The sequence below is a fragment of the Moschus berezovskii genome, chromosome 9, assembly GCF_049115385.1.
Source record: "Moschus berezovskii isolate FMDL1 chromosome 9, NW_MosBer_1.0, whole genome shotgun sequence".
NCBI lineage: Eukaryota > Metazoa > Chordata > Mammalia > Artiodactyla > Moschidae > Moschus > Moschus berezovskii.
In genome coordinates this window covers 85356011-85384005 of record NC_142468.1, presented here as the reverse complement: position 1 = coordinate 85384005, position 27995 = coordinate 85356011, and the positions used below count along the sequence as shown (strand labels likewise).

General features: G+C 41.5%; 1 protein-coding gene across 1 annotated transcript; it reads right to left on the bottom strand.

The window, feature by feature from the left end:
- Positions 1-1790: 1790 nt before the first annotated feature.
- LOC129563603 (betaine--homocysteine S-methyltransferase 1) lies at positions 1791-22241 on the bottom strand. Its single transcript, XM_055437476.1, has 8 exons — positions 22119-22241; positions 17484-17616; positions 11129-11247; positions 9878-10069; positions 9365-9512; positions 5558-5740; positions 3651-3879; positions 1791-1977 (listed from the first exon to the last, which is right to left on the bottom strand). Exons 1-8 carry the CDS (start codon positions 22149-22151, stop codon positions 1791-1793), a joined length of 1224 nt encoding a protein of 407 aa, XP_055293451.1. The 5' UTR covers positions 22152-22241.
- Positions 22242-27995: the final 5754 nt, after the last annotated feature.

Below are 27995 nucleotides of genomic sequence, written 5' to 3'. Positions count from 1 at the left end.
CAATCAAAGGGTACTAAGAATAATTAGGGGTTACAATATTTTGTGTGGCAGTAAAAGTCCTGAATAGAATATTAAAGGGGAAGGTATCTTACACAGTAGTATTCGGTTGGCCAAAAAGTTCCTTCATGTTTTTCTGTACGATGGTATGGAAAATCCTGAATGAACTTTTTGGCCAACCCAATATAATAGTAGATTGAATAAAAGTATCTGTCATCTTTGAATGAAAGTATTAAATACTGAACTTATTTGAGAGTGATAGAAACTTGGTTTAAAAAAAAAGGAGAAGGACATTCACTCTTATTTTACTTCAGCCACAGGCACCTTTGGTTCTGTTTCTGTGCATTGGCGGATAAGGGGTGGCTTTCTAATTCACTTAGTAAGAAAATTCTGGAAATTTCTTTTCCCTTTAAATACTGCTGCCTTCTCCTTTAAAACTTAAGCATATTTGTGTCTTTTTAAATAGAAACTGGGATATAGAAATTTCATATAAGACTTAGAAAATTATAGAACAGAACTAAGAATCAAATACATCCAAGATAGTCTTATTGGTTTTTTTTTAATAGCTGAAGAAATTAAGGGTTTCAAAGCAGCCACACCAATCCAAGAATGTTTAGAAAGAAGCATGAACTCTTTTCTAATACAATGAGTAGTCATTTATTCCAGTGATCTTATATCTTCAGGCTTGAGTTTTCAGAGTAGGTATGACCAGGAGAAAATATAGTTCTCAATCTAGGAAACCCTGACAGAGTTTGGAAAATCTCTTTTTCTTTATTAGACCTTTTTGTGCTCAGTTGCTTACTCATGTCTGACTCTTTGTGACCCCATGAACTGTAGCCTGCCAGGGTCCTCTGTCCATGGGATTTTCCAGGCAAGAACACTGGAGGGGGTTGTCATTTCAAGATCATTGCTCCCTAGCCTTACTGACTGGAGGCATTTAGGTGGATCCAGCCTAGAGCAGAATGGAGAGAGCCTGGGTACCAATCCCTTCTTGGCCTCCCCATTGGTCTGAATAATTCTCAGTGGTGGCAATGGGTCAGAAAAGAGGCAACAACTCTGGAACTCTTGACAGCAGGACTCTGAGCTTTGAATGTTTACTGATCTGGTCCCATAGGACTGATTTTCTAAGGAAAACTGTAAAGGGAATAGCAAAGTCCCTATAGCTGAAATGTCCCTTAGCAGTGTTTTTTCAATGTGTGATTTTCAATTAATGGTCATAAAATCAATTTAAAAGGCCTTAACCAGCATATTTTATTAATGAAATAGGACAGAAAGCAATGGAATTTAAAAATATCAGAATGGATCACATTTTATTTCAATGGTTATACATGTGCCTTACCAGGTCATTATATAAATTGTGTTTCTTATTAAGGGCCATTTCCAAAAAGCTTGAAAGTCACTTTCCTATAGCACTTTGTCTGTACTTGTCTGGTTGCTACACCATTTATGACAGCTCACATCTCATCCTCCTTACCAGCCTGTGAAATATTTGAAGTAGGACTAATGTCCAAATTATTTTTTCTTGGCCATAGTGATTTCCTTAATACTGTGTACCTGGTGGATGCTTAGTAAACCTGTTTAAGATTTACTTGTTATTCATTTTGCTTCCAAGTTCTAAATACATACTTTTAAAAAACTGTCAAGTGTTATTTATAATGGTTTTGTTCAGTTCCTATCAATCTTGACGCGTAAGCTGGCATTTGTATAAGCTTTGCCTTTTAACCATCTTTTCCTTAGTTTTGGAACTGTGGCCCAAGCCTAGAGGAAGTCACTAAAAATGGTTTCCATCGAGGCTACTGTGCAGACTTGAACTTCTGTTTTTCGAAGAGCTCTCTCAGCTGCTGCTCGGTTGTGGCTTCTTTCTGCTGCATAAGCTCGGCTGTTCCTTTGGTCACTCCCCAGGCGTCCGGCTTTGACATGGAGGGGTTGTACGGCCTGCCCGAGGCTATCCGAAGATTCTCCCAGTATTCCTTCCTGGCTCTGCATGAACAAAACACACAGAAACTGTTAGGGTCTGTCTCTAGGTTGTGAGCTAGAACCCTGCCATCTTTGGACTCTCGAGAGTGTGTCCTCTGAAACACATTTACCTTTTCTTTTCCCCCAGAATCTGTAGGTATAAAATTACTTTGAATTCCTTCTTTTCATATACACACAGGTTCAAAAGCTGAGGCTTTAGAACAAGGACACTTGCTAAGTTACCTCGCCTCCCCAACCTCACTTTCTGGTTCTACCTCCTGAGCCACCTATGCCCACATTTGCTGCTCTTCCCAAAGCCAGTTCTGCTTCTGCATCCCTCAACCTGGAGATCCCGCCTCTGCCTCCTTTCTATTTCTATCAGCTCCCAGTTCCAGGCCTTGCCATGCCTGGTCTCTTGCAGAAAAGACTTCCTCATAGGTTTCCCTGTCTCCAGGCTACTGAAACTTGCAAATCGAACTTGGTCTCAGACCCTTCAGACTCCTCACTGCCTTGGGATAAGGTCATCCAGACCTCGTGAGTGTGAACAGAGGCCACCTCCTGTCTGGATGTGTGTCTCCTGCCAAATTCTGAACCTGAGGTTCTCAAACTTCCAATGTCTCAGCTTACCGTTCTCTTGGCACTCACACCCAGTGCTTCCCTCTAGGCTATTCTCCTACCTGGCAACGTAACCCATCCTTCAGAACTCAGCTCAGATGCTAGCTCCATGGGAAATTCTTCACCAGCCCTCCCGCTTTTTCCCCTGGTGGCCGTTAGTGCGGACCCCCAGCGCCTGTGCATCTCTCCATCCTTAACTTACTATGTCAGGTGAACTTAGCTATTTATCTCTCTGCCTACTAGACTATTACCCTCCTTGGAGACAGGCCTGTGCCTCGTCCAGCTTGCTTCCTCGGCATCTACAACAGTGTCTGACACAGTTCTGTTGAACTAAAGTTGGTCAGATAGAGCGAAACTGCTGCCTCTGCTTGCGGGACAGTTTCTACCCACTTCCTTCTTCTGTGGAAATCTACCTAGCTCTTTAAAATCTAGCCCCAAAGTCCCTTCTTCTACATCATCTATTCGGTAGAGATAGTTCTTCTCTTCTCTTCATTGTTTTTTATCCATGCCTCTACTCAAGTAGATAACTACAGTATAATACATTAGCTTTCTTCTCCATTTCCCCCAGTAGACTGTGAGAGGCTCCAAGCCAGGGACTGCAGCCTTTCATTTCTTTATTCCTAGTACCCTGCACATTGCCTGATGTGAAAATCTATTTGTTTGTTGTTCCTTATCCCCCATGGAATGTAAGCCCTGAGAGCAAAGACCTTTTTTAATCTCATTCAGCACTGTCTTCCCAGCTCCAAGGATCGTGCTTGGCACAGAATAAGCAATTAATATTTGTACTTGAATCCTAACAACTGATTCACTGTTAGTGTCCACCACATAGATGGTGCTTTCCAAGAGTGTGAAATCACATTTTATTGCAACTTACATTATTTATATTCTATATTCTTAAAGCTTTCTCCAGAAATCACTCCATAAAGCTAAAGTTATAAATATTTCTGTGAGAGAATTTGAAGAGGCTATGTGATTCTTTGTCATTACACTGCAAATTGGCGGTACTTTTTGTAATGATCTCACTTGGATGTATTCATAATTTGTGCGAGTTTGGTTTGGCAAATACAGTTTAAGGTTCTTACCTGGCTCTAATCCAGGGTTTGGTGTGCATGTCCAAACCACTTCCCCAGCTGCCATGTTTTTCTGAAGCCAGTGGCAAAAATCCCCTCTCTGGGGCCAGCTCCTCTGCAATCGCCCTGATGTGGTAGGGTTCAAATCCACAGCACCCGCCTATGTACCTGACCCCCAGGTTGTAGGCCTCTCTGGCATACTTTTGAATATCCCATCTGGTTGCAACTCTGGGTTCCAGTCCTGTAATAAATGATGCTCTGCTTCATTAAAAATATTCAAAATAAATAGCTATCAGTCAGTTCAGTCGCTCAGTTGTGTCCGACTCTTTGCAACCCCATGAATCACAGCACGCCAGGCCTCCCTGTCCATCACCAACTCCCAGAGTTCACTCAAACTCATGTCCATCGAGTCGGTGATGCCATCCAGCCATCTCATTCTCTGTCGTCCCCTTCTCCTCCTGCCCCCAATCCTTCCCAGCATCAGAGTCTTTTCCTGTGAGTCAAAATAAATGTTATTTTCAGTAAATGAATTAGATAAGATCTTATATTTCTGCAAATAAATATTCAGTTCCTAACTTTTAAAAATGATTAGCTACCTTGCATTGGCATGCCCAGTTTAAACAGCTGTGACAGCAGGACTTCAAGATGGTTCCCAATGATCTCTGCCCTCTGATGGTCTCACCCTTGTGTGACCCTTCCTGCATTATATCAGGTTGGTCTATGAGACCAATAAAGTATGGTGGAAGGGATGGCTTGTGACTTCTGAGGCTAGATCATTAGAGACATTAGGGTTTCTGCCTTGTTCTCCCCTGGATCACTCATCCCAGGGGAAGCCAGTGGCCAAACTGTGAGATGCTCAAGTATCACAGTGGAAAAGCCCATGAGTCAAGAAGCTGAAGGCTCCAGTCAACAGATAGCAAAAAACTGACCCTGACTCCCAACAGCTAACTAAGAGAGCTTGAAAGTAGTTCAAGCTCTTTCAGATTGAAAGAGCTCCCATCAGGCCGTCAGATGACTATAACCCTTGGGAGAGTCTGGAGTGCAGCCTATTAAGAGACTCTGAGTTAAGCTCTCCCAAATTCATGACCCACAGCTGCTATGAGATATAAAAAATATTTGCAGTTTAAAGCCACTAAATTTTGCAATAATCTCTTCTACACCAATAAAACCACAAATGTCTCGCCATTCTTCTTCTGTGGTTCTTCTAGACTGATGATTTTACAGAGTCCCTCTAGAATATGAGATAAGGACCCTAGAATGAAATAGTAGGCTGGCCAGGCCAGGCTCACCTCCGGCTGGATTCTCCAGGTAGACTCACGCCCACTTCCCACACAAGCTTTATCCCTCTTCTCAGACTGCAAGGGTTCACCCCACACTCTTGGTCTCCTCATTCAAATCTGTTACGCAGTAACCCAGCAATGGCACCTTCCCTCTGCCCGCCTCAACTCAGATATAGCTAGAGTATTCAAGCAGCATTCAAAATAAGAGAAAACTATATTGGTGATAACTTGGCCTAACCTTATTTATCTGATGAGAAAATTCAGATCAGGATGAACTAAGGAACTTTGCTAAGGTTTTGCCACTAAGCAACAGAGCTAGAACCAGAAGCAGAGTCTTCACTGATGCCACTCAGGAGGGCATTCTTCTTACCAAACTCCACGTGTGATGAATTGGTTGTCTGCCTAGGTGTTGACTCACCTTTGATTCTACCTTTAAATCAGAGGTCTTTTTTGCTTGCTGGTCCTGTGTTTCCTAATGTCTGATTTAAAAGTTTTGGGGCTGCAGGGAGAGAAGTAGGGCCAAGAGATGAGGAGATATGCTGCCAACGTTTTACCATGATAAAGCTCTATGACCAGAGGTTTATTTGGAATTTGTCAAACATGAAGACCCTGACATGATTTATAAAATGGCTTTCTTACCAAAGGGGAATTCTGGCAGGTCGATAAATCCTTGCTTGCCGCAATCGGGAGTGTGGTAGGCCAAGGGCTGACTCATCAGATGGGCTTTCAGTCCCGCAGCCTCCAAGCCTTCTTTCATGAGCTTCACTGTTTGTAAGCTAATTGTGGGGTCAAAATGGCAGTTCACCCCCACGATGGAAGCTCCTGCAAGTGGAAGAACAATTTAGCTTTAGAGATTCACCAGATACCAGGAGGCCAACTCTGAGTCAGGGAGCTTTAATTTGGAATGGTTAGAAGGATAGCATTTGGTCCCTGCAAACTTATCTTACCCTTGGGCAAGAATGACTACTAACAGGCAGCAAGTGCTTTCTCTGAAAAGTGCTCTGAAGAGTCTGATACTATTGAAGTGTCATTTATGAACACATTTATGTCCATCTTTTTTGGAAAAGAAACAAACATTATTAGAGGTTTTTTAGACTTCAATTTTAATAGTCATTTTTTCAATCTTTGACATTATATTGCAAAGCACAAAAATTTTTCACTACTCCCAGCTTCCCAATGGCACCTGTGGTGACCATACCACTCATCTGAGGAATAAATCAATGTTCCCTTTCACCAGGCCAATTTAAAGCATTATTGAGTTTCTTGGATAACAGCAGAATGTAATTTTAGGAAAATGTTTTTCTGAAACTTTCATGTAAATGAAATCATATAGTATGTGTCCTTTTGTAACTGGCTTATTTCACTTAATACAATGTTTTCAAGGTTTATCCTTGTTGAAGCATGTGTCAGAATTTCATTCATTTTTATGGCTAAGTAATATTCCATTGCATATATATATATATATATATATATATATATATACACACACACAGACACACTGCATTGACACTTCGGTTGTTTCCACCTCCAAAAAGGACTTTTTTTTTTGGTGAACTCACAGCCTAGGATTTTGTATCTTGGATATAGAGTTAGCAAGAACAAGGAAAGGAAAGAATCTTTCTGGCTATGAGAGTGACACCAACATCTTGATTCCCAGAGCAGCAGAGCTGATGCCACATGCTATGATCTCTAGTGTTCAGTAGCAGAATTCTTAGTAGTCCTCACAGGCCTGGGCCTGCAATTTGCTCTTCATTCTTGTTCCAGTCAGGCCTCATTACCCATCATTCCTCTGAATCAGTTTTTGTTAAGGGCCCCGATGACCTCAGTCTTGCCAAATCCAGTAGTCCCTTCTCCGTCCTCATCTGATTCAACGTCTCAGCCACTTTCATCCAAGTGGCACTCTCTCCTTCAACTCCTACAATACTCCCCTTCTCTTGGCTTCTGAGAACTTCCCTTGTTCTTTGAGTATTGCTACCTCCTTGGCTGCTTTTTTTAGAGTGCTCTGTGCTAACCCCTCCTCAAGGCTGAACCTTTCAATCCTGCATTGTTACAGGATTCCACTGGTCTCTTCTGCATCGACACTTCCTTTTCTACCCCAGGCTCTCAATACCATCTACATGCACAGCTCTCCCAAGCTTCACTCTCTAACCCTGACCTTTCCATTGGATTCCAGGCTGGTATATTCAACAGCTTACTGAACAGGGTCTCTTGGATCTTGACTACTTTTTTTTTTTGGATATTCTGCAGTCAGAGTTTCCTTTCTTTTCTTGACTTCATTACACTAATTAATCATGTGTTGGCTATTCGTTGGATGTCATTTAGGCACAAAGGTCCTTGTAAAGGGTTATGGAGAAATATAGGACACCAAAGATTTAATAATTTAGCATAGGGTTTCTAAAACCTTATTTTCGATGAAAATAAGGTTCTATGAACAATTACATTAGGAGTAGTCTTTTTTTTTTTTTTTTACTGTAGCCCCTTGGAGCCTGCAAATATATATGAACATGTCAAAGGCTCTGAGGAGTTCTACAGTCAAAAGACTGCTTCACTTGGTTTAAAACTGAATTTTCTACCTTTTTGTAACTGCAGAACCTGATTAAGTATCTCACAGGTTAGAAAATGTCTTTTTGAGATTATATAAAAAAAAAGAAAATGTCATCTGAGGATACTACAAATGTGTGGTGTAAACAGAAAGTGTTAAAACTGCTGCGAGGAGGACGTGATCACTTTGGGTATTAGTGACTATGTAAGGACACATCGAGGTTGGACTAACAACACTGGAAGATGGACCCGATTGTGAGATGGATACTAGGAGCCTCTATGTGCTGGGTGGTATGCTGGGCACGGGGTACTCAGTGCTGAGTCAAGCAGACACAGTCTCTGCCCTCTGGGACTTTACAGTCTAGTGAGAGACCCAGACATTTAAGACGTAAACAAATGAGATATCTGGGTAATTTCCATAAAGGATATAAACAGGGTACAGTGACAACAAGCACTGTGGCCACTTACTCTGAATAGTCGGGTGAGGAAAGGATGAGACACGGGCCAGGAATCCCTGCCAGCTAACAGCTGGGAGGATGAGGGCCTCCTCTGATCTTTTTGAAGCATGTTAACTTGGTTTCTCCCCCCATTTTGAAAACATCTTTAATTTTTGGTTGTACTGGGTCTTCATTGCTGCATGCTCGCTTTCTCCAGTTGTGGCAAGGAGGGGCTACTCTTTGTTGCCAGCTTCTCATTTCAGGGGTGGCTCAGACAGTAAAGAATCTGCCTACAATGTAGGTTCCAACCCTGGGTTGGAAAGGTGCTCTGGAGATAGAATGGCAACCCACTCCAGTATTCATGCCTGGAGAATCCCACGGACAGAGGGGCCTGGAGGGCTGCAGTCCATGGGGTCTCGATGAGCTGGACGTGATTGAGCAACTAAGACTTTCTCATTGCTTGTTGCAAAGCACAGGCTTTAGGTGCATGGGCTTCAGTAGTTGTGGCATGTGGGCTCAGTCGTTGCTGCTTGCAAGCTCTAGAGTGCAGGTTCTGTAGTTATGGCTCATGGACTTAGTTGCTCTGTAGCTTGTGGGATCTTCCCAGGACAGGGATCAAACTGGTGCCCCTTGCATTTCGAGGTGGATTCTTAACCACCAGACCACCAGGGATGCGCTCTCCTCATTTTTTGTATTCATAATCAGAAATTCAGATTCTACAATGTCATCCTAAACCTAAATAATTGTAATTATTAGTGACAAATATGAAATAACTTTCATGACATAACAAGAGTTGGATAAAGACGAGAAATTAAATTTTGATTGGCTAGATAAGACTAGCCAATCAAAATCTCTACTTCACAGGGTGAGTCAGACTATTCCACAGACACTGTGCTCTTCCTCAGGTTTAAAATGAGGCAGCTTTGAAATCAGTCTGAATTTTCCCTAACTGAAATGAAACCCAATATAAGGGATGGAAATTATATAAAAAGATAAATTGAATACTCAATATTTCATATCAAAGGATTTTAAATTTTATGATACCAATTACAAAAAGTTAAGCATACCAGTAATTTATGGAAAATGGAAAAACTTTGGCAAAGAGGGCAACTGTCTTGAAAGATATTAATATCTTAAAGATATTAAAGACCTCAACTTGAGATAAATTTAAAATAAAACATAATTTGTCCTAATACTCTTTATGGTTTACCAAAATTCTTCTCATTTCTATGTATTAAACTTTCAGTGTAGGTCTAGTTGCCCTTTTCAAAAGGCTGATGGGTGTACCTTTTTGTTTTTTTTTTACACTTTTTCTCTTTGAGACACAATAATGTATCAGCATTCTTAAGAAAGTAAATGAATGATTTTCCTGTAACAAAAATAGTATATAGTGATTCATAGGTGGACCTGTGTGTGTATGTCATTTAAAAGACATACTAGTTGCAAACCAATCAAAATCTATCATCACCTGCTTTAACCAGGCGCACTGCACACTCGCCAGGGGTCACGCTGTGCAAGTCTCCCTCTGGGCCGATGCACATAGTTGCCGCCACTGGTTTCCCTGATGCTTTCAAGGCTTCAACTGCCCATACAGCCTCTTCAACATGTTCAAAATACTGAAATAAATTAAAGTCAAAGTACCTTTAATTTTGTTTCTCCCCAAATAATTTGAAAATTTATCCTATTGCATATTAACCTAATTATCCCCAGATGAGTGTTTCTTAAACCCTGAGTTGTGATTCATTAGCATTTAAAAAACAATAGAATGGTGATTTCTGTGAATTGCAGTTCAAAGGTTTGAAGAATGCTATATTACATCAACTGAATCACATTTAGTTGAAGCCCTAAATTGGAAGAAGTTTTCAAAAATAAATATTACTGGTACTAGTCATGACTGGTACCTAACCCCAAATGGTCATGAGAGTAAAGACAAATAAATGTACAAAGTGTACTCATCTCATCTTTGATAGTATCTATTTACCTCTGCGATCAAGAAGTCCACGTTCTTCTTCATGAACACCTCTAACTGTTGCTGAAAGACTTTTTTGACTTCAGTTTCGCTCTTGCAGCTAAGGTACGAAGGTGTCTGGCTCACGCCCCCTGCTACCAAAGCATCTCCTTCATCAGCCACTTGCCGGGCAATGTCACAAGCGGCTTCATTGACTTTCTGCCCCTAAAAAGGGTGAATATACAGTATGGTTACATTTTCACGTGAAATTGAAGCAAAATTGTTATTCAAATGTCTACATCTCAGTTGTATGTTACAACAGTGATTTTGTTTCAGAAAATGACAGTAATGGAGTAGGTCAGTGCTTTACAGAGATGAACAATTTGCAGTAACAACACTGCCAATAACAGTGATGAAAAAAATAAATCTTGTGATGGTGTTTAGGGATATTACATTATACCAAAGATCTGTGAGAGGGTAAAAGTCTTTCTGTAAAAGGATCTGGTATCTTCTTGGACTTCTCTGGTGGTCTAGTGGTTGACTCTGCACTTCCACTACAGGGGGGTATGAATTCAATCCCTGATCAAGAACTAAAATCCCACATGCCTCAACATGCAGCCAAAATAAGTAAATAAAAGGATCTGATATCTTCCAACGCTTAAACTGCAGTTAGAAGAATACCTAGCAAATAGTGGTGGTGATAATGATTTGCTTTTTTGATTAATAAGAATAAACTCAATTAATGACTTTTTGTCATTATATATTTTCTCAATTAAAAGATAAATGTATCACAAGTAAGGTCTTTTTGAAGTATTTAGACCTTAAAAACTGACTCTTATCCTCAAAAAATCACACAGATGCATGGATTTTAGAATTCCTTTTTCATTTTAGAGATGCAGTTGTTGATTTGATGGGATAGGTAAATGGTTTGCCCAACATCACACAATTAATTGTAGCTCAGCTAGGAATATTCTAGATTTGCTGATTCCTGCCATATATGACCTTTCTCCTATACTGTCACATTAAAAATCTGTAAAGATCTAAGAGTTTGTAAGGATACTCACTCAAAAAGTTAAGTCAAAAGACTTGGAAAATCATTACTAGTTAAATACTTCTTTGATCTGCTTCATTAAATGCCTTTCTGGTAATTTGGGGGACTCTAGCTAAGACCTAAGAATATTATTCACACATACCTCGTTTCTGTTTTAAAAAGGCTCAACATTTTTTTCTACGGGAGCTTTGTTGATGACACACCTGCCTAAGACACAGTATGGTGTTACTCACGGATATTTTCTCTGCAACGTAGTTTCCCCTGTTCTCCAGCTTGTCTTCACTGGCATAGAAGGTGAAGGTCTGCATGACATTCGAGCCAGCTCTGAGGAACTCTCGATGAAGTTGGCGAACTGGGAGAGTGAAAGATATTCTTTGCTATCAGTTTATCAGCCTGTGATGCTTTCAGAAGGCTCTTAGATAAACAATGAAAATATGTGCTTAAATTCCTGGTTGCCTGACATTTGCTCATCCTGGGGGCTAATGAGAGGTGGATATGGAGTCTCTTGCTAGGAGAGATTATCTCTGTTAGTGATGTGGGGTGAAGGGAAGAGGGAGGTCCCACAGAGGAGGAATCATCTCAGCGATTTTGCCAGGCAAAGAACATGGGGAAGGGCATTCCCTAGAGAGGGAACAGCCCAAGCAAAGACAAGGAGGCAGGAACAGTCTTGGCCTTTGGGGGAATGACAAGCAGACTGGATGGCCGGGGCTGAGGATATGCTGGAGAAGTGGTGGGAGACCAGACCTGGAGAGGTGGGCTGCCAGACAGAGTACAAATGGCCTTGCACATCATCCCAGGGAGTCTAGGCTCCAGACCATAGATACTGGAGAAACAGCAACAGTTTTAAAGCAATTGATTAATACGATTAGCTCAGTGTTTTTGAGAAATAATTCTGATAGCAGAGTTTGGAGCAAGGTTACCAAGCTAGCTCCACAGATGAATACCATGTGGCAAAGCTTTCACAGCTGCAGGAAATATAGTGGGATGTTTTTGTTTTCCATTTAATCAAATGTATGCAATTTAAAGAGTTATCTATTATCCTTTGCTCTAAAATAGTGGTCCTAACCTCTGGTTGTCCATTACATAGCCCTGCAAACTTTAAAAAAAAATGAATGTTAGGGTCAAATACATGTATATTCTAATTTAATTAGTTCAGGATAGGGCACAGGCAATTTTTGGGAATGGTTTCCCAACTGATTCTTACTTTCAGTTTTGTTGAGCATCACCATTCCAAGAGAGCAGAAGAATGTTCCTTTTATAAAACAATAGTGAGACTTGGTGTTTTGTTTTTGTCAAGAGAAATGACTGGGCAGAGTAAGAAATCAGCAGTTGTATTTTGGACACTAAAATTTGTTTCTAAATTTTAGAGGCCTATAAAATCCACAGGTTTGGGAGCAACCACATTAGTGTCTAAAAAGTTACTAGGACAAGGACACTGGTGTTCTTAGTCCTTCAGGGGCTAAGACTGGAGATCAGTCTGGCAGCTTTGCAGCCTAGATGCCTAGTAGAGTGCCAAGAACATAGGAAGCATTTTTGTTTGTGTTTGTTTATAAATGGAGTTCAAGGTGAGGCAAAACAAAACAAAAACCAACAACTTGCAATGTATTTCAGAAAATGGATACCTAAGTTTGAAGCCAAATCTTTGCTTTTAAAATCGTGGAAACTTTAGTTCTCAGTGGGAACTTGTAAACATTCATAAATTAGGGAGTTTCAAAGTTGTTTTAATTCACAACAGAACCAATTGGAAACCCTCACAGAGAGTAATTGGAAAAACACAGTGGTGTGACTGGAGGAGGGGAGAAGGGACTACAGACTTGGTTCCTGTTCTCCGTGACAGAATGGCTTGTGAATAACAAGTCCACCCAGGTGGTCCTTTGATGGATTTCCAGAGACTGGACAACACAAAACGAAAACCCTAGAGTAGTGTGCAAATTGTTTGCATGTACAAACATTTTATGATTCTCAGAGGGTGTATAAGTTTTATCAGATTTTTCCAGAGGGCAGTGATTCAAAAAGGTGAAGACAACTTTCACTTTTAATCGATTTGATTATTCCTTCATGCTTCTTAAAAAAGGAGAGCTTCTCCAAGTGTGACCTTTCTAGGTTCACCTGGGAACAATTAAATATTCAGATTCCTCAAACCCTTCCAGACCCAAATTCATTTCCAAATACAATGCTAATTCCACTGTGTGCAAGAACCACAACATTTGGCATAAACTTTAGTAGGAGAATTAGTCTGGTGATTTCTGGATATCCATTCAATATCTATTTTCTGTTTCCTCTCTTCATAAAACTCTTGAGTTTTTATCCTCTAACCAGTAATATAGGATGTGACTGGTTCCTACAACAATGATACAACCTATACTAATTATATGGAGAAGGAAATTGCAACCCACTCCAGTGTTCTTGCCTGGAGAATCCCAGGGATGAGGGAGCCTGGTGTGCTTCCGTCTATGGGGTCACACAGAGTCGGACACAACTGAAGTGACTTAGCAGCAGCAGCATACTAATTATATTCATTTTATAGCTTTAAACTCTCCATTATACTAGTCTCATTTTAGCGTCATAGAAGCTAAATATTACCAAGTATGTATTATACTTGACATACAATGTAATATACAATATTATATAAGTATATATGTGTGTATACATGTATATGCATATACATATGATCATATATGTATATGATCCAGATATATATGTACAGAGCATTGCATTTACCTTGTAAATTTTCTTGAGAAAGGCGAGTCTTTGGAATTCCACAGCTAACTCTAAAAAGTCAAAAAAATTTTTGCAATATTTCTTCACTGGGATAATAAATTTGCAGCAAAATCACTTGGGAGCAAAGTGACTTGAATTAATGTGAGGATATTTATAATTGTATCCCATTTAGAGTGAGTAGTCATATATGTTGATGCAAAAAGAGTATTAATGTGTTTGATGGGGGTTGGGGGAGCACTTTAGACCCTAAAGAGAGTGTTACACAATATATAGCATATGTATGTATTAACTTTCTAAAATTCCCTCAAATTCTGGCATTTGGCCCCACAAGGGCTTGGATAAGAGATGGTAGATCTGTAGTGTAACTTTCCTTTCCTCACTGCTTACAGCCTCCAAAAGTCAAGCCCAGGCACCAGTCCTACAAAAATGTTTTGGGTGTCGTTCAGTTTGCAGGGAAACTTATCCGAATCTATATGAATTCCAGCTGTCACCCAGTCAAAATTAGAAAAGCACCTGCAGAAACCAAGCTCATTTGCGTAAAACATCATGACACAGACCATTCTCTCATTTAGAGCATGAGTGTGCGTGCGTGCTAAGTCGCTTCAGTTGTGTCTGATTCTTTGCAACCCCATGGACTGTCGCCTTCCAGGCTTCTCTGTCCTGTGGGCTTCTCCAGGCAAGAATATTGGAGTGGGTTGCCATGCCCTCCTCCAGGGGATCTTCCCAACCCATGTGTCGTATGTCTTCTGCATTGGCAGATGGGTTCTTTACCACTAGCGCCACCTGGTTTTAAACACCTTTCACCCTTCCCCTCCTTGAATAGGTTAAATACATCTGAGGTCCTATGAAATGTTTCTATGAAGATGCATTACAAGCAGGAGATTTGTCTTTTCTGATGCATCCTGGGGTTGACAGAGTTTGAATTAGGCACTGGCAGACTTGAATATATGGGATGTCAATCTGTAGCAGAAAGGATTAAGTCTAATAACTCAGAATTATGGAGTTTTCATTAATTCTTGAAAAAGCAGGCAGCTCCCAGAAGAAAAAGTAGAGCAAATGCTCAATACATTTAAATAAGCTTAAAATATTCAAGACACAAATGGCCAAGAGATCAAACGTGCTGTTTCTGCATTAATAAAATCAAAGGAAATCAGAGCAATTTCTCTTGAGCTCCTCTAATGTGTAACTTTAAAAAAGAAAATGTGATTCACAAAATTGAAACTTGCAGTTTAAACAAGAGTCTCATTTTGTTTTCAAGGCAGAGTTTGGGCAAAGGTAGTTTATCGTTAATGTCAGTTTGGCCCAAGAAATATTTCATTCTGAGTTTACCCCAGCAATCAAACCTTAAGAAACAAAACATGGATATATTAGAAATCCTCCGTCTGAGGTCTTAATTATTCCACTGTGTTCCTTACATCCCTTTAATTCAGTGCTTCTGAAAATGGGGTTCACCTTGCCATTATTTGGGGTCAGGTAGGTTTCTGGACCCCCTCAAAACCTGATGAAACCAAATTTCTATAAATGGGGGCTAGGAATCTATAATTTTTAACAAACTCCACTGATGAATCTAAAATTTGAGATCTACTGTTGGTTTAGCTTCCTAAGCCACCTTTTTTTTAAATGGTAGAGCACACAGTATTATTTCTACTTTTATTTGGACATATAAAAGTTGTGTACCTTTGCTAGGTTTCATAGTGTGACTATAGCTCTTTTACTTTTGATACTTTTTAGGGACTGTGTGAACTGAACACATTTCTGTATTTCTCTAGCAGAAATAGATGAATACAACCAAGAAACAGATTGTTCAATTGCTGAGTCGTGTCTGACTCTTTACGGCCCCACAGACTGCAACAAGCCTGTCCTTCACACTCTTCCCAGAGTTTGCTCAAACTCATGTCCATTGAGTCAGTGATACCACCCAACCATCCCCAAGAAATACATTAATACAGCCAAAAATATTAACAAGATAAGAAACAACTCGGTCAAGTGAATAATAACAATAGTTAATACTTGTCCTGTTTAACATGCATCAGACACTTTTAAATATTGCACATATAATTTATTTAATCCTCATAACAAATTCATGAGGTAGATGTCAATATTATCTCAGTTTATACACAGCGAAGCTATGTAATTTCCCCAAGGCCATACAACCTAGTGGTTGTGTCAGGATTTGATCCAGTTAGTCTGGGTCTAGAGTCTGTGCTGGATCTGAAAGCTGTACTGTCTCCGATTAGGTTCATTAGTTTCCATCCTTCATTTCTGAATTCACGGAAACATGCTCTCCTTTACCATAAAAAGCCAACTGTTTATTATCTTATACAATATTCACAAGAACTCTGGCTTCCTCTGAAAGATTCAATTTCTTTCCAAGTGTTGATTGCTGATAATTACAACTGAGACCCTCCTTAGGAAGTGCCTCAGCCCCAAGCAGGAGGGGAGATCAAGCTTGTATGTAGGGCTTGGTCTATTCACAGGGGGAGGGCACAAACTAGCCCCCTTGCCTCCATCTGGGGCAACTTTGAGGGGCCTGTCCAATTCTGAAGCCCCCTGAGGGGTTGGCTGGGACCTCTGTTGCAACTCATCACAGTTGAGCTCTTTCTGCTGCTCAATCCTGCTTCCCTTGCTCCCTTAGAGGTATTGTTTCTTGAAAGTACTTCCTAGTAGAACTCTTGAGCACAAATCTCCTCTTCATAGTGTGTTTCCTGACTGGTCTGACCCACAAGAGCTGAAGCCACAACCAGCCACAGGAAATTACTCTTCAAGCATTGTTCTGGAGTCAGATCCATTTCTGGCCAGCTAGAACACCCACCCATTCAGAGTTCTCAACCAGAAAATTATTCTATTGCCAAAAGTTAAGATCTGATTAGGAAGAAATGGGACTTGAGACCTGGAATAAAGACATAGTTGGATTAACCCATCATCCTCGAAAGTCCCACATCCCCCTGAACTCTATGGGCCTGTAGAAGTGGCCCATTTCCTCCCCTTTTAAAGATTAATCCTCTATTGCTTAAGGATGATACAGAGGCCCTGAAGATAATATTTATTCCTTTCAGGCTGCATCCTACCTCCCTTCCTAGCCAAAAAGATTTGTAATCAAGAAGATAAAGTGAGAATAAGGTTTGTGGACACAGATGCAGCATAGGTAGATGGTTGCATTTAAATAAGAGTGGAGCTAGTATACAATGAATTTAACTAGTTGGCAAATATATAATGGAAGAGGGCTTATCTGCAAGATGGTGACTGATGCTGTATCATGGAACTTAAAGTAGGTTAAGGAGGGAAGGTGGACTTATGGGGAAGAATGGCTAAAACTCACAAAAATGGAGATGAAGGACAGAGTTGTGATGAGATTGAAGAATAGGAGTACTAGAAAGAATGAGCAGAAAAACAGGAGGGTGCGTGGTCAGGGAATGTAGAACTTGTCCTTGAGATTTCAGAGGTGGACAGCTATTGATGATGTAAAGGCCTAGGAGTGGGTTGCTGAGGTGGGGAAGGAAGAAAGTTTTATTGGGGAGGAAATCAGGGTACTAATAGGAAGAGTGCTGGATGAATCACATGTATGGATGTTGGAGTCATCTAGAGTGTTGGAGGAGGTAGGTAGGGGCAGAGGAGAAGGAAGAGAGCCAGGTTCTAGACTCATCGAGAGCAAGGAGCAAGAGGTAGACACAGGTGACAGAAATAAGGAGGGGCCATTGGTACTTACCCAACAGGTGAATCTATATGTATACACTGGCACAGTGCCCGGCAGGCAATAATAAATACTTGGAAACCGTAGCATGGAGGCACCTGCTTGATGGCATGCTCCTAGATGTGGGTCAACACAGTGGTCTTTTATGAGAGCTTAAAATAGAGCTGTGTACCAACCTGCTTCTGGGTGTTCCACAGAAGCTTCCGGGGTCCAGGGCCCCGCCTTCACATAGCCCCTCTTCTCCAGCGCAAAGACAAACCCTCCATCTCCGATGATAACCTCTCCAGAGTTTAGCCGTTCTAGGATGCCCTAAAGTTATGGGGGAGGGGAAGGGAGAAAATGGATAAATGAATTATTTGAATTTTTAATACAATTTTCTACTCATTTCCACAATACAACTTCTGCTCTCATATTGTTGAGAAGTATGATTTCTTTAAAATTCTCAGAGAATAGATATATATAAAATTCAGAAATTTGTGACTATGAGGCAAACCATCAGAATGGTCATATAATGAAAGCTTGTGTTTCCATGTGTATGTGCCAGGGACGGGGGTTTTTCAGAACACACTAAATAGTATTTGAAGGACATTGTTGGAGGATGTTATGTTTGAATAAATCTCTTCAGAAAGATTAAATGAAAAGGTTTTGTTGTAAAGCCTCAAATGAATACTTAAGCACACATTCTTAAAATGGTGACTGTTAGTCTTTCTCCTTTTTCTATCAATAAACAAGAGAGAGGATTATATTTTATAAAGAAGTTGAAGTGGCATGTGACACTGTGAAGGCGTTTTGAGACTGAAAAGTCAAAATATACTTGGTGAGAACAGAAGGCAGAAGATACCACCACAAAGATGGCCAAATCAATTAAAGACTAATGTCTTTGGTGCTAAAATTCAGTTTCCATAATAGCAGCTGCATTATGCTGTTCAGAAAGTTGAAAGTATGCACGGCCTGCTCTCTGCAAGTGAGAGAACTGGGAAGAGACCAGTAAATAAAATATTTGTAAACTGATTTCCAGTCCAACTTGCATGCCTATTCCTTTACTGTACATGCAATCATTACCCTGGTGTTAAAACAGCAACTTTGAACTTAATATTTTTAAAGCAACTTGTGAATTAGTAATATTCTTGTAGAATCATTTTTTTATTTCAAAATATCATAAATTTAAAAATTAAAGGTTACTCTGATTTTGTGTGCGTGTGTATGCTAAGTTGCTTCAGTTGTGTCTGACTCTTTGTGACGTTATGAACTGTAGCCTGCCAGGCCCTTCTGTCCATGGGATTCTCCAGGCAAGAATACTGGAGTAGGTTCCCATGCCCTCCTCCAGGGCATCTTCCCGGCCAGGGATAGAACCTGTGTCTCCTGCAACTCCTGCATTGCAGGTGGATTCTTTACCACTGAGCCACCAGGGAAACCTCTCTCTGATTATACAAACGTGGAATTAAAGTCCAGAGTCTCTGAGTAATTTACACAGTCTCCCAGGTCAACTCCTAGAGGGCTCACTGATTCTTTTACCCTCAAATAGTATCTAGATTTGATTTTAAATGGGATAGAGGAGAGTGGGACAGCCCTGAAAAGATCATGTAAAGTAATAACCTGGAATGTACATATCTACTGTGTTCCATTTATTGCCATTAATGGTTAATAAATGCTGATATAACAAGGGTTACAAAATCTGTGAGAAGCATTCATAAGAATTTGAATGGCATCTTGAGTCCTTACCACCTTCTGCCCCTCCCCATGTGAATGAACTCAACAGCTGGTGCTCAGAGAAAAGAAACATCTGACGTTTTTACTTTAAAGCAGTAAAACAGGAGGATTGTGCTATTTGTTCTTCTTTTTTTTAATTGTGAAGTAATTTTACAATTGCTTCACATTGTTCTGTTAGTTTCTGGTGCACAGCAGAGTGAATCAGTTATATGTTTATACATATCGGCTCGTTTAGATTTCTTTCCCATTTAAATCACCACAGATTGTAGAGTGTCCTGTGCTAAACAGGAGGCTCTCATTAGTTATCTGTTTTATACACAGCAGTGTACATATGTCAGTCCCAATCTCCCAGTTCATCCCACCCCACATCTACCTCCTTGGTAACCATAAGTTTGTTCTCTACATCTGTGACTCTATTCCTGCTTTGCCAATATGTTTATCTGTATCATTTTCCTGGATTCCACATATATGTGTTTTCTATTCTTGAACAGCTTTTCCAGATAGAAAAAATTCAAGTGTTGAAGTCCATGAGGTAACAACTACAAAGTATAGAATTCATCACATGTAATTTTGAAATCCAAATACCTGTCATGATTACAATGTGTCTAAATGTCACATCTTAGAACTACAACTTTGATCATTATGACCCAATTAATAAGAAAAATGGATATATTGCTAATCAGTACAGTTGCATAAAAATATAAACAACAGTCAAATACCTGAGATATGACTGGTTGCTAATTTTCATTTGCATGAAATAATTCATATTTTGTTCAGTCACGTAGAAACTCTCACTGAACTCTTGTGTGTGTTTTCAGACTTTAGTGCCACAACATCTTGATGTACAACATAACAATCTGATATTTGGTGGCAAAGTGGCTAGTGGTGATTCAGTTACCATACTGTGCATTAATTTATTGAACCATTTCATCAGGAAAAATACTTGGATTCGACTGCATTTTAATTTTAAATTTTTATTTATTTATTTTTAATTGGAGGATAAATTACTTTACAGTGTTGTGTGGGTTTGGATGAACCCAGAGCCTGTTATGCTTTCCTGGTGGTTCAGATGGTAAAGAATCTGCCTGCAATGCAGGAGACTCATGTTCCATCCCTGGGTTGGAAAGATCCCCTGGAGAAGGGAATGCCTACCCACTCCAGTATTCTTGCCTGGAGAATCCCACGGATGGAGCAGCCTGGAGGGCTACATCCATGGGGTTCACAAAGAGTCAGACTCAACTGAGTGACTAAGCACATGTGAAGCACAGAGCCTGTTACACAGAGTGAAGTAAGTTGGAAAGAAAAAACAAGCACTGTTTATTAACACATATATATGGAATCTAGGAAAATGGTATTGATGAGCCTGTCTGCAAGGCAGCAATGGAGATGCACATGTATAGAATGGACTTGTCTGCTGCATTTTTAAATAACTTGAACTTCATACTTTTCTGTTCCTTTTTTTGTTTTAAAATGGCATGTGCTATGAGAAATTGCTCAGGACGTTGTTTGTGAAAAGGTGTTGCAAAGCAGTGTGTTTAATATCAGACTGTTTTTGTTTTAAAAGTACATATTTGCTTAGACAATAAACTAGCAGAATATACATCAAAATGTAGCGGACACTGCTGTTAGTGTTGTTCCTAGTTGTTTACAATGAACAAGTGTTAGCTTTGTAACATATTTTAATTTTAATCAGAAGTGTAGACATAGTATTGTCCATATTTTAACAGTGACATAGGCATGGAAACCAGGTTACCAAAGAAACTTTTTTCTTCTCCTTTTATGTCCATCTGGCTAAAGTAATCCTTTAAAACGTTTCATTTTAGGAGTTTGAGTTTGGGGAGTGGATTAGAATTTATGGCAATGCAAATTGGGCCAAAGCAAAAGTATTTTAAAAATCTCTGTGGGAATCATCCTTTCCAGCCATACATTATTCTAGTAGATGTAGGTAGGGATTGGCAAAAATTCTCCCCCTAATTGAACAGTTGACAGTCTATAAGCAATTGCCATCTCAACATCTTAAATCCTTGGACTTCATGGCATTTAAAATTTTTAATTGAATTAATTTTTGTTTTTCCTTAGGTGGAGGTGTTCTTGAGGTGGGGGTCATCCCTTCAGAAACTAGGTACACCACATTTCTAGAGGGATGGCTGGCAATGAATTTGTCCTCACGGGTATAGTTGGCCGGCCCTGTCTCCTTTCCTGCCATTCCCTGGCCTCTGCCAGGCATGGGGCCGGGTGCTCTGACACCCAAGGGGCAAGGATACTTCCTCCTTCCTCGTCCTTTTCTTCCCGCTTCCAACTGTAACCTTATTATCAGTCCATCCACCCATCCACCCACCCCTTCCCTCCGCCACTCCCCGCCCCACCCAACTAGATGAAGGCCCACAGTCTGGACGAAACACTAGTCCCAGGGGAACGGTGGGCATCTTACTGCGTTTTTATTTTAAAAACTCAGCAGTCCTTTCTCAATATCTTAGGGCCATTGTGCTTAATTTTTCTTAAACAGTCTTTTCGAGGCCTGCACGGTACACTGTTCTGTGATTTCTGAATCCAAACTGCCTGTGAAAACTTACCATCATCCAACCAATGCCAGAGCCTTAGGACTGGTGAGAACCTTGCGGGGTGGGGTCCCCAAGACGAAACGGTCGCAGCCTCGGCTCGCGCCTTCTCTTGCTAGGGGCGCCGAGGGGTGCGCGCAGACCCAGAGGAACCCAGGGCGCGCAGCAGGCGACCCCCAAGTCCCACCGCCGGAGGGGAGAGAAGTCGCACCTGTGGGTCTAGGAGCCGCATCTTGGGGGAGTGCTCTGGTCGTGGGGTGCAAGACTTAGTTTTAGGGGTGCCCTGGAGTTGGGGGTCACAGGACACAGTTTTAGGGGTGCCCTGGAGTTGGGGGTCACATAGCTCTAGAGAGCGCTGTGGTCAGGGGACAGGGGTCGGGGCTCAGAGGCGCCTTGGTGTTCCGAAGCAGCCGTTCTGGGGGCTCTCTGCTCTCTCCAGGCTGGGGGTGGGGGTGGGGCTGGGGGCCCTCTGCTCTCTCCAGGCTGGGGTGCCTGGCTGGCCGATCTAAACCCAGAGCAACCTTGGGTCCCCCGCACACTCACCTTCTTGGCATTTTTGCCCCCAGCCGGTGCCATCTTCCTGGTGTTCCGGAACGCACCTAACACGGATGAGGATGGATGAGGAGAGCGCTTCCCCCTGCGAAGCCTGGAGCCGCGGCCGGGTTCTTTATACCCGTTGCTCCGTTGCTCCGGGTGTGGGTTTCCCCAGCCTCTGAGCGGTCCAACAGGGGCCTTGAGCGGGGAACACGCCCACCAGCCCTTTATCCTTGCCCGGTGTTGCTTGGGAACTTGTAACTTGCAACTTAGGAGTTGGTGATCGAAATTGTTCTCCCAAATGGGGGAGGTTACTCAGAAGTAAAATAAGAAAAATATAAATAAACAATGAGGTTGCCACTCGCTCATGTTTCAGACCTATCTGAGCTCGGCCCTTCTTTTCCCCTCGCAGGTCCTGGAACTCAATTGATTTCTCCCTTGCCTGGGATCATGCCCCATTAGTCATGCACCTTCAGTCGCTAGGCCATACCCCCAAGAATTCCATCCAATGCCCAAATATTTGTCAAAGGCCAAGGATACAAGATTATTGAATGAGGATTATTGAATGACTATAAAATATGACCTCCAGTGTGATACACACCCAGTGGTTATGTATCTGAACAAAATATGACATTTACTAAAGGGTCCGATACTAACCCTGCATTAGTGTGTGTGTGTTCAAAATGAACTTTGCCCTTACATCCAAACATGCCTTACAGTTTCTAATGATATCTTTGCAATATTTGACAAGGACAAACACTTGATGTTTATATATGATAGTGGAAATGTACTTTATAGACTTAAAAATTCAGTGTGAAAACTGTGTTTAAAAATGAACAGCATTAGAGAAACTGGAGAAAAACACAAAAGTTAACAGTAGTTATCTGTTGATGGTAGAGTTAGGTCTTGCTTTTATTTCATTCATTATGCTTTACTGTATTTGCCAACATTTCTTTACAGTGGGAACATACTGACTTTAAAATAATGAAAACATTACTTTAAAAAGTGTATAACATGACAATAAATAGCATAAAGAACAACTAAAAAGTCTGAAATGGAGTTCAGAAACTTTACCTAAATACATAAAAGGTTTGTATGTGGAACAATACTTCTATTTGAACAAATGCAAAGAGGGAAATTACTGTAGTAAATGATGATTTAATACAAATAAAATGATGTACAGGAGATAAAACTGAAAAAGCAGAGAAGTCCTTTTGCTTTAGGTAATTGTCAAGTTTAGAATGGGAAAAAAAAGAATGCATATATTGTAATGCAAATGATCTATTATTTCACTTGTCCAGCAAGAATGAGGCATGAGATATTGTAGACACTCTTCACAGTGCCTAGATTTTTGATCATGACAGTACTCTTACCTAGAAAATCCCGTGTACGGAGAAGCCTGGTAGGCTGCAGTCTGTGGGGTCGCTAAGGGTCGGACACGACTGAGCAACTTCACTTTTACTTTTCGCTTTCACACGTTGGAGAAGGAAATGGCAACCCACTCCAGTGTTCTTGCCTGGAGAATCCCAGGGACAGGGGAGCCTGGTGGGCTTCCGTCTATGGGGTCGCGCAGAGTCGGACACGACTGAAGTGACTTAGCAGCAGCAGCAGCAGGGTTGAACTATATGAGTAGGTAATAGTTCAGTATTTTAATGCATTAACTACTCATAGCCTTAACCAGGGGATTTTAGATTGAGCCTCGCTAGGGTGGCTCAGACTGTAAAGAATCTGCCTGCAATGCAGGAGACCTGGGTTTGATCCCTGGGTTGGGCAGATCCCCTGGAGAAGAGAATGACTGCCCACTCCAATACTCTTCCTGGAGAATTCCATGGACAGAGGAGCCTGGCGGAACGTAGTCCTTTGGGTCACAAAGAGTCAGACACAACTGAGCAACTAACAGTTTCACACAGGACTTCAGAGGAGGCCCTAGTTGTGAAGAATCCACCTGCCAATGCAGGAGACATAAGAAATGCAAGTTCCATCCCTAGGTTGGAAAGATCCCCTAGAGAAGGAAATGACAACCCACTGCAGTATTCTTGCCTGGGAAATCTCTTGGACAGAGGAGCCTGGTGGTCTGTAGTCCATGGGGTCACACAGAGTCAGACAGGACAGAAGCAACTTGGCACAGGGCTTAACAAAGAAGTTGTGGTGGCGGGTACCAGGCACTAGGGGGCGGTATCAGTACTCGACAGTTGCTGCTGCTAAGTCGCTTCAGTCGTGTCCGACTCTGTGCGACCCCATAGACGGCAGCCCACCGGGCTCCACAGTCCCTGGGATTCTCCAGGCAAGAACACTGGAGTGGGTTGCCATTTCCTTCTCCCCTCAACAGTTAAAAACAGTTAAAAGCCATTCTCAATTTCAGTTTGTCCACCTTCAACAAAATTTAGGAGAGATTTTAAACTAGCAGCAATTAATTTAAAAATGAATCGCAAATTTTCAGTAGATAATATAGACACCCGACAAAAATTTAAAAGTCTTTCCCCAGTTGCTGTTCCCAGGTCAAGGCCTCCCTGGAGATAACCACGATTATCTGTTAACTGTTCTTCCAGAATTCTGTGTGTATCTAAGTGTACACATGTATCCACAAATATTTGCATTTAAATGAAGGGAATTTAATATTTAGACAACTGTCCACTTTCACCTTTTCTGAAATGATTAATAAGCAGCTGTTGAAATAATTCTGTTTTTCTTCAGCTTCTGAGTTTGTTCTACCTCACCACACTCCTCCCTTGCCCCACCACCGCTCCAATTAGGTCGATTAAAACAAATTCAAGAGCCTAGAATTCCCATAATAGCTAACAATACCCACAACTCACTTGATGCTTACAGAGTGCTGGGCACTACATTAAGCCTTTTATACATACAATGTAATTTACTCCTCACAGTTCTGTGAGGTAGACACCCCCTCTTTGTCCTCAAGAAGCATGAAGTCAGGGAGATATAGAAAGGTTATCGGTGTGATCGCTCAAGGCCTTGTGCCCCATTTCCAAAGTACCAAGTGCTGAGGTGGCTGGAGGCCACCTGGGGAGTGAGTTCTGTGGTAGCTGTTCTTGGGAGGCTGCCCGTGTTCTCTGTTCTCTGCTGGAGCAATGAGGTGAAGAAAATCATGTAGCATTGAAGTCTTCGGCCTCCTATGAAGACATTTGGGTTTAGTCGAAATGGTAAATATTCATGATGTTAGAAACAGCATGATATGCAGCTGTATGATCTTACATAAGAATGGATGCTTAGTTGTGCAAATGCACACAGGAGACCTGGAAGGACACATCAGATGGTAAACTGCTTGTGATTATGAATGACTTCATTGTTTGCTTCTTGTGGTTTTTGGCTTCCTATTATGCCCATGTTAACTTTTAAGAAATAAATGTTGTTTTAAAAACCTTAAAAAATATATAAATCCTGAAGAGAAAGAGGAGGGTTAGAGGTGAAGGTCCACTCCCCCAGTTTTGTAACCTCAAAAACAGAGGTCATGATTCTGTCTCCGGCTAGTGCTTGGCTCTGCTTATAAACCCATGTATTCATTTAATAGACACTTAAGGCCCATTCATGTGCATGCGTGCTCAGTCCTGTCTGACTCTTTGGGACTCCATGGACTGTAGCCCACCAGGCTCCTCTGTCCATGGAATTTTCCAGACAAGAATACTGGAGCAGGTTGCCATTTCCTACTTCAGGGGGTCTTCCTGATCCAGGGAGTGAACTTGTGTCTCTTGTATCTCCTGCAGTGGCAGTCAGATACTTTACCACTGGGAAGCTCAATTCATACAATGTTTCAAAGACCATGGTTGGAGGTAAAGGACATTTCCTCCTTTTCCCCAAGAGGGAAATAGAGTCGATCTTGTGTAAGAGTTAAAATGTCTCCTTTATCAAAACGCAGATGAAAAAAATGTCAGGACTTTTCATTCCACTCAATTTGGATCATCTTTAAAATGAAAGTGGCTTTTCATAGAGCTTTTTAGACTAAAAATGTTTTAGCCTTTAAACCATTGAACATGTTTTATGTTTTAACATCATGTAGAATAGTGTTTGCAAACTGGTGACATAGAAATGGGGCCAGCTTCTATGTTTCCTTTGGCAAGGTCAGTGTTGTTGTTGTTGTTGTTGTTTTATCGAACGTGGATTCCTTTATGTGGCTCCTTCCTGTTTGCCAGTCTGTCCCACACCTGGTTAGTTGTTCTACTTCCAAAGATTGGTTCATGTACTCACCTTACCTGGAAGGCATATGAGTTTTCAACCTCTGCTATAAACAGAAGGAATATTAGGGATTATCAAATATATGTGAGATGTCCTTTGGTCCAAGTTCTCCCAAATAGCCCCCAAGCTGAAAGTTTCACTTTCCTTACATTTTTTCATTGCCACTAATCTGGAGAAGACTCTTGAGAGTCCCTTGTACTGCAAGGAGATCCAACCAGTCCATTCTAAAGGAGATCAGTCCTGGGTGTTCATTGGAAGGACTGATGCTAAAACTGAAACTCCAATACTTTGGCCACCTCATGCGAAGAGTTGACTCACTGGAAAAGACCCTGATGCTGGGAAAGGTTGGGGGTGGGAGGAGAAGGGGACGACAGAGAATGAGATGGATGGATGGCATCACCGACTCTATGGACATGAGTTTGAGTGAACTCCGGGAGTTGGTGATGGACAGGGAGCCTGGCGTGCTGTGATTCATGGGGTCACAGAGAGTTGGACACGACTGAGCGACTGAACTGAACTGAATCTCAGTTATTTTTTGTTGCCACTGTTGGGGATCATCATAAAGGGTTGATGAGAGTGGGCTTTTCCCCTAAAACTCTCTTCCCTGGGTACACAGCCATTCCTCATTTTATCTTTTCTGGTAGTCCAGCTGGTGCCAGGATAACTCAGGAATTAGGGGAGCCAATCCTCTGCACAGTTGAAAATCTGCCTCCTTATCAGCAGTTCCTTTGTATCCATGATTCAGCATCCTCAGATTCAACCACCAGCAAATTGCATATTTGTCGTTTAGTTGCTAAGTCATGTCTGACTCTTTGCAACCCCATGGACTGTAGCCCTCCAGGCTCCTCTGTCCATGGGATTTCCCAGGCAAGAATACTGGAGTGAGTTGCCATTTCCTTCTCCAGGGGATTTTCCCGACCCAGAGATGGAATCCAAGTCTCCTGCATTGGCAGGTGAATTCTTTAACACTGAGCCACCTGGGAAGCCCAAAATTCCATATTACTGTAGTATTTACTATTGAAAAAAAATCCATGTATAAGTGAACCTGTGCATTTCAAACCCGTGTTGTTCAAGGGTTGTCTGAGCTTCATTCCCTCCGCCCATTGCAGTGGCCGCACTCACCGTGATCCCAGCACGACAGGCAGAGTTAACCCACGTCGCACAGTTCCTCCCCTTCTACGGGCCCTGTTTACTTATGTAAAATTCAAGTTAAAACCAGGAGACTTTCCAGATTCTTTTCTTGCAATTGGCTTAGCATATGCTTAGAGCAAAACCCAACCTTTTCCCACGTTCTTTTTTTGCATTCCTCTTATAATCAGCAAGCACTTGCTTGAGCTGGCTAGGAGCATACCTCTGCCTCCTATTCCTGCCTTCAACTTCTGCCCATTCCTAGTTTCTGGAGAAATAGTGGTTTTCATTTTTGCTGGACTGTTCAGAGCTTCTTTCCACCACAGGTAAAAATGCTTCTCTCAGAGTTCACAGATCTGCCAACTTGTACAGTTTCCTGGATTCCACAGAAAAACCCTGTAGCCAGTGTTCCTCTGAATTCTGGACACCCCCAGTCTCCCAGACTGTCCTCCCAGTATGATAATTGCTTCCCAAGTTCTATTTCTAGCTCTGAACTTTTCTCTCCTCTCCTCCCTTTCCTTCAGTGCCTTCTAATGCCATAATTAGCCAGTTTTCTTCAGTCAAGTG

Bases quoted from the DNA above. Each gene is read 5' to 3' on its own strand.
- LOC129563603 (XM_055437476.1), bottom strand. From the start codon at position 22,151: ATGGCACCGGCTGGGGGCAAAAATGCCAAGAAG. The intron at 17,617-22,118 runs GTGAGTGTGCGG...CCATAACTTTAG, and splicing joins GGGGCAAAAATGCCAAGAAG to GGCATCCTAGAACGGCTAAA. The intron at 10,070-11,128 runs GTGAGTAACACC...CACCCTTTTTAG, and splicing joins ACGTTGCAGAGAAAATATCC to GGGCAGAAAGTCAATGAAGC.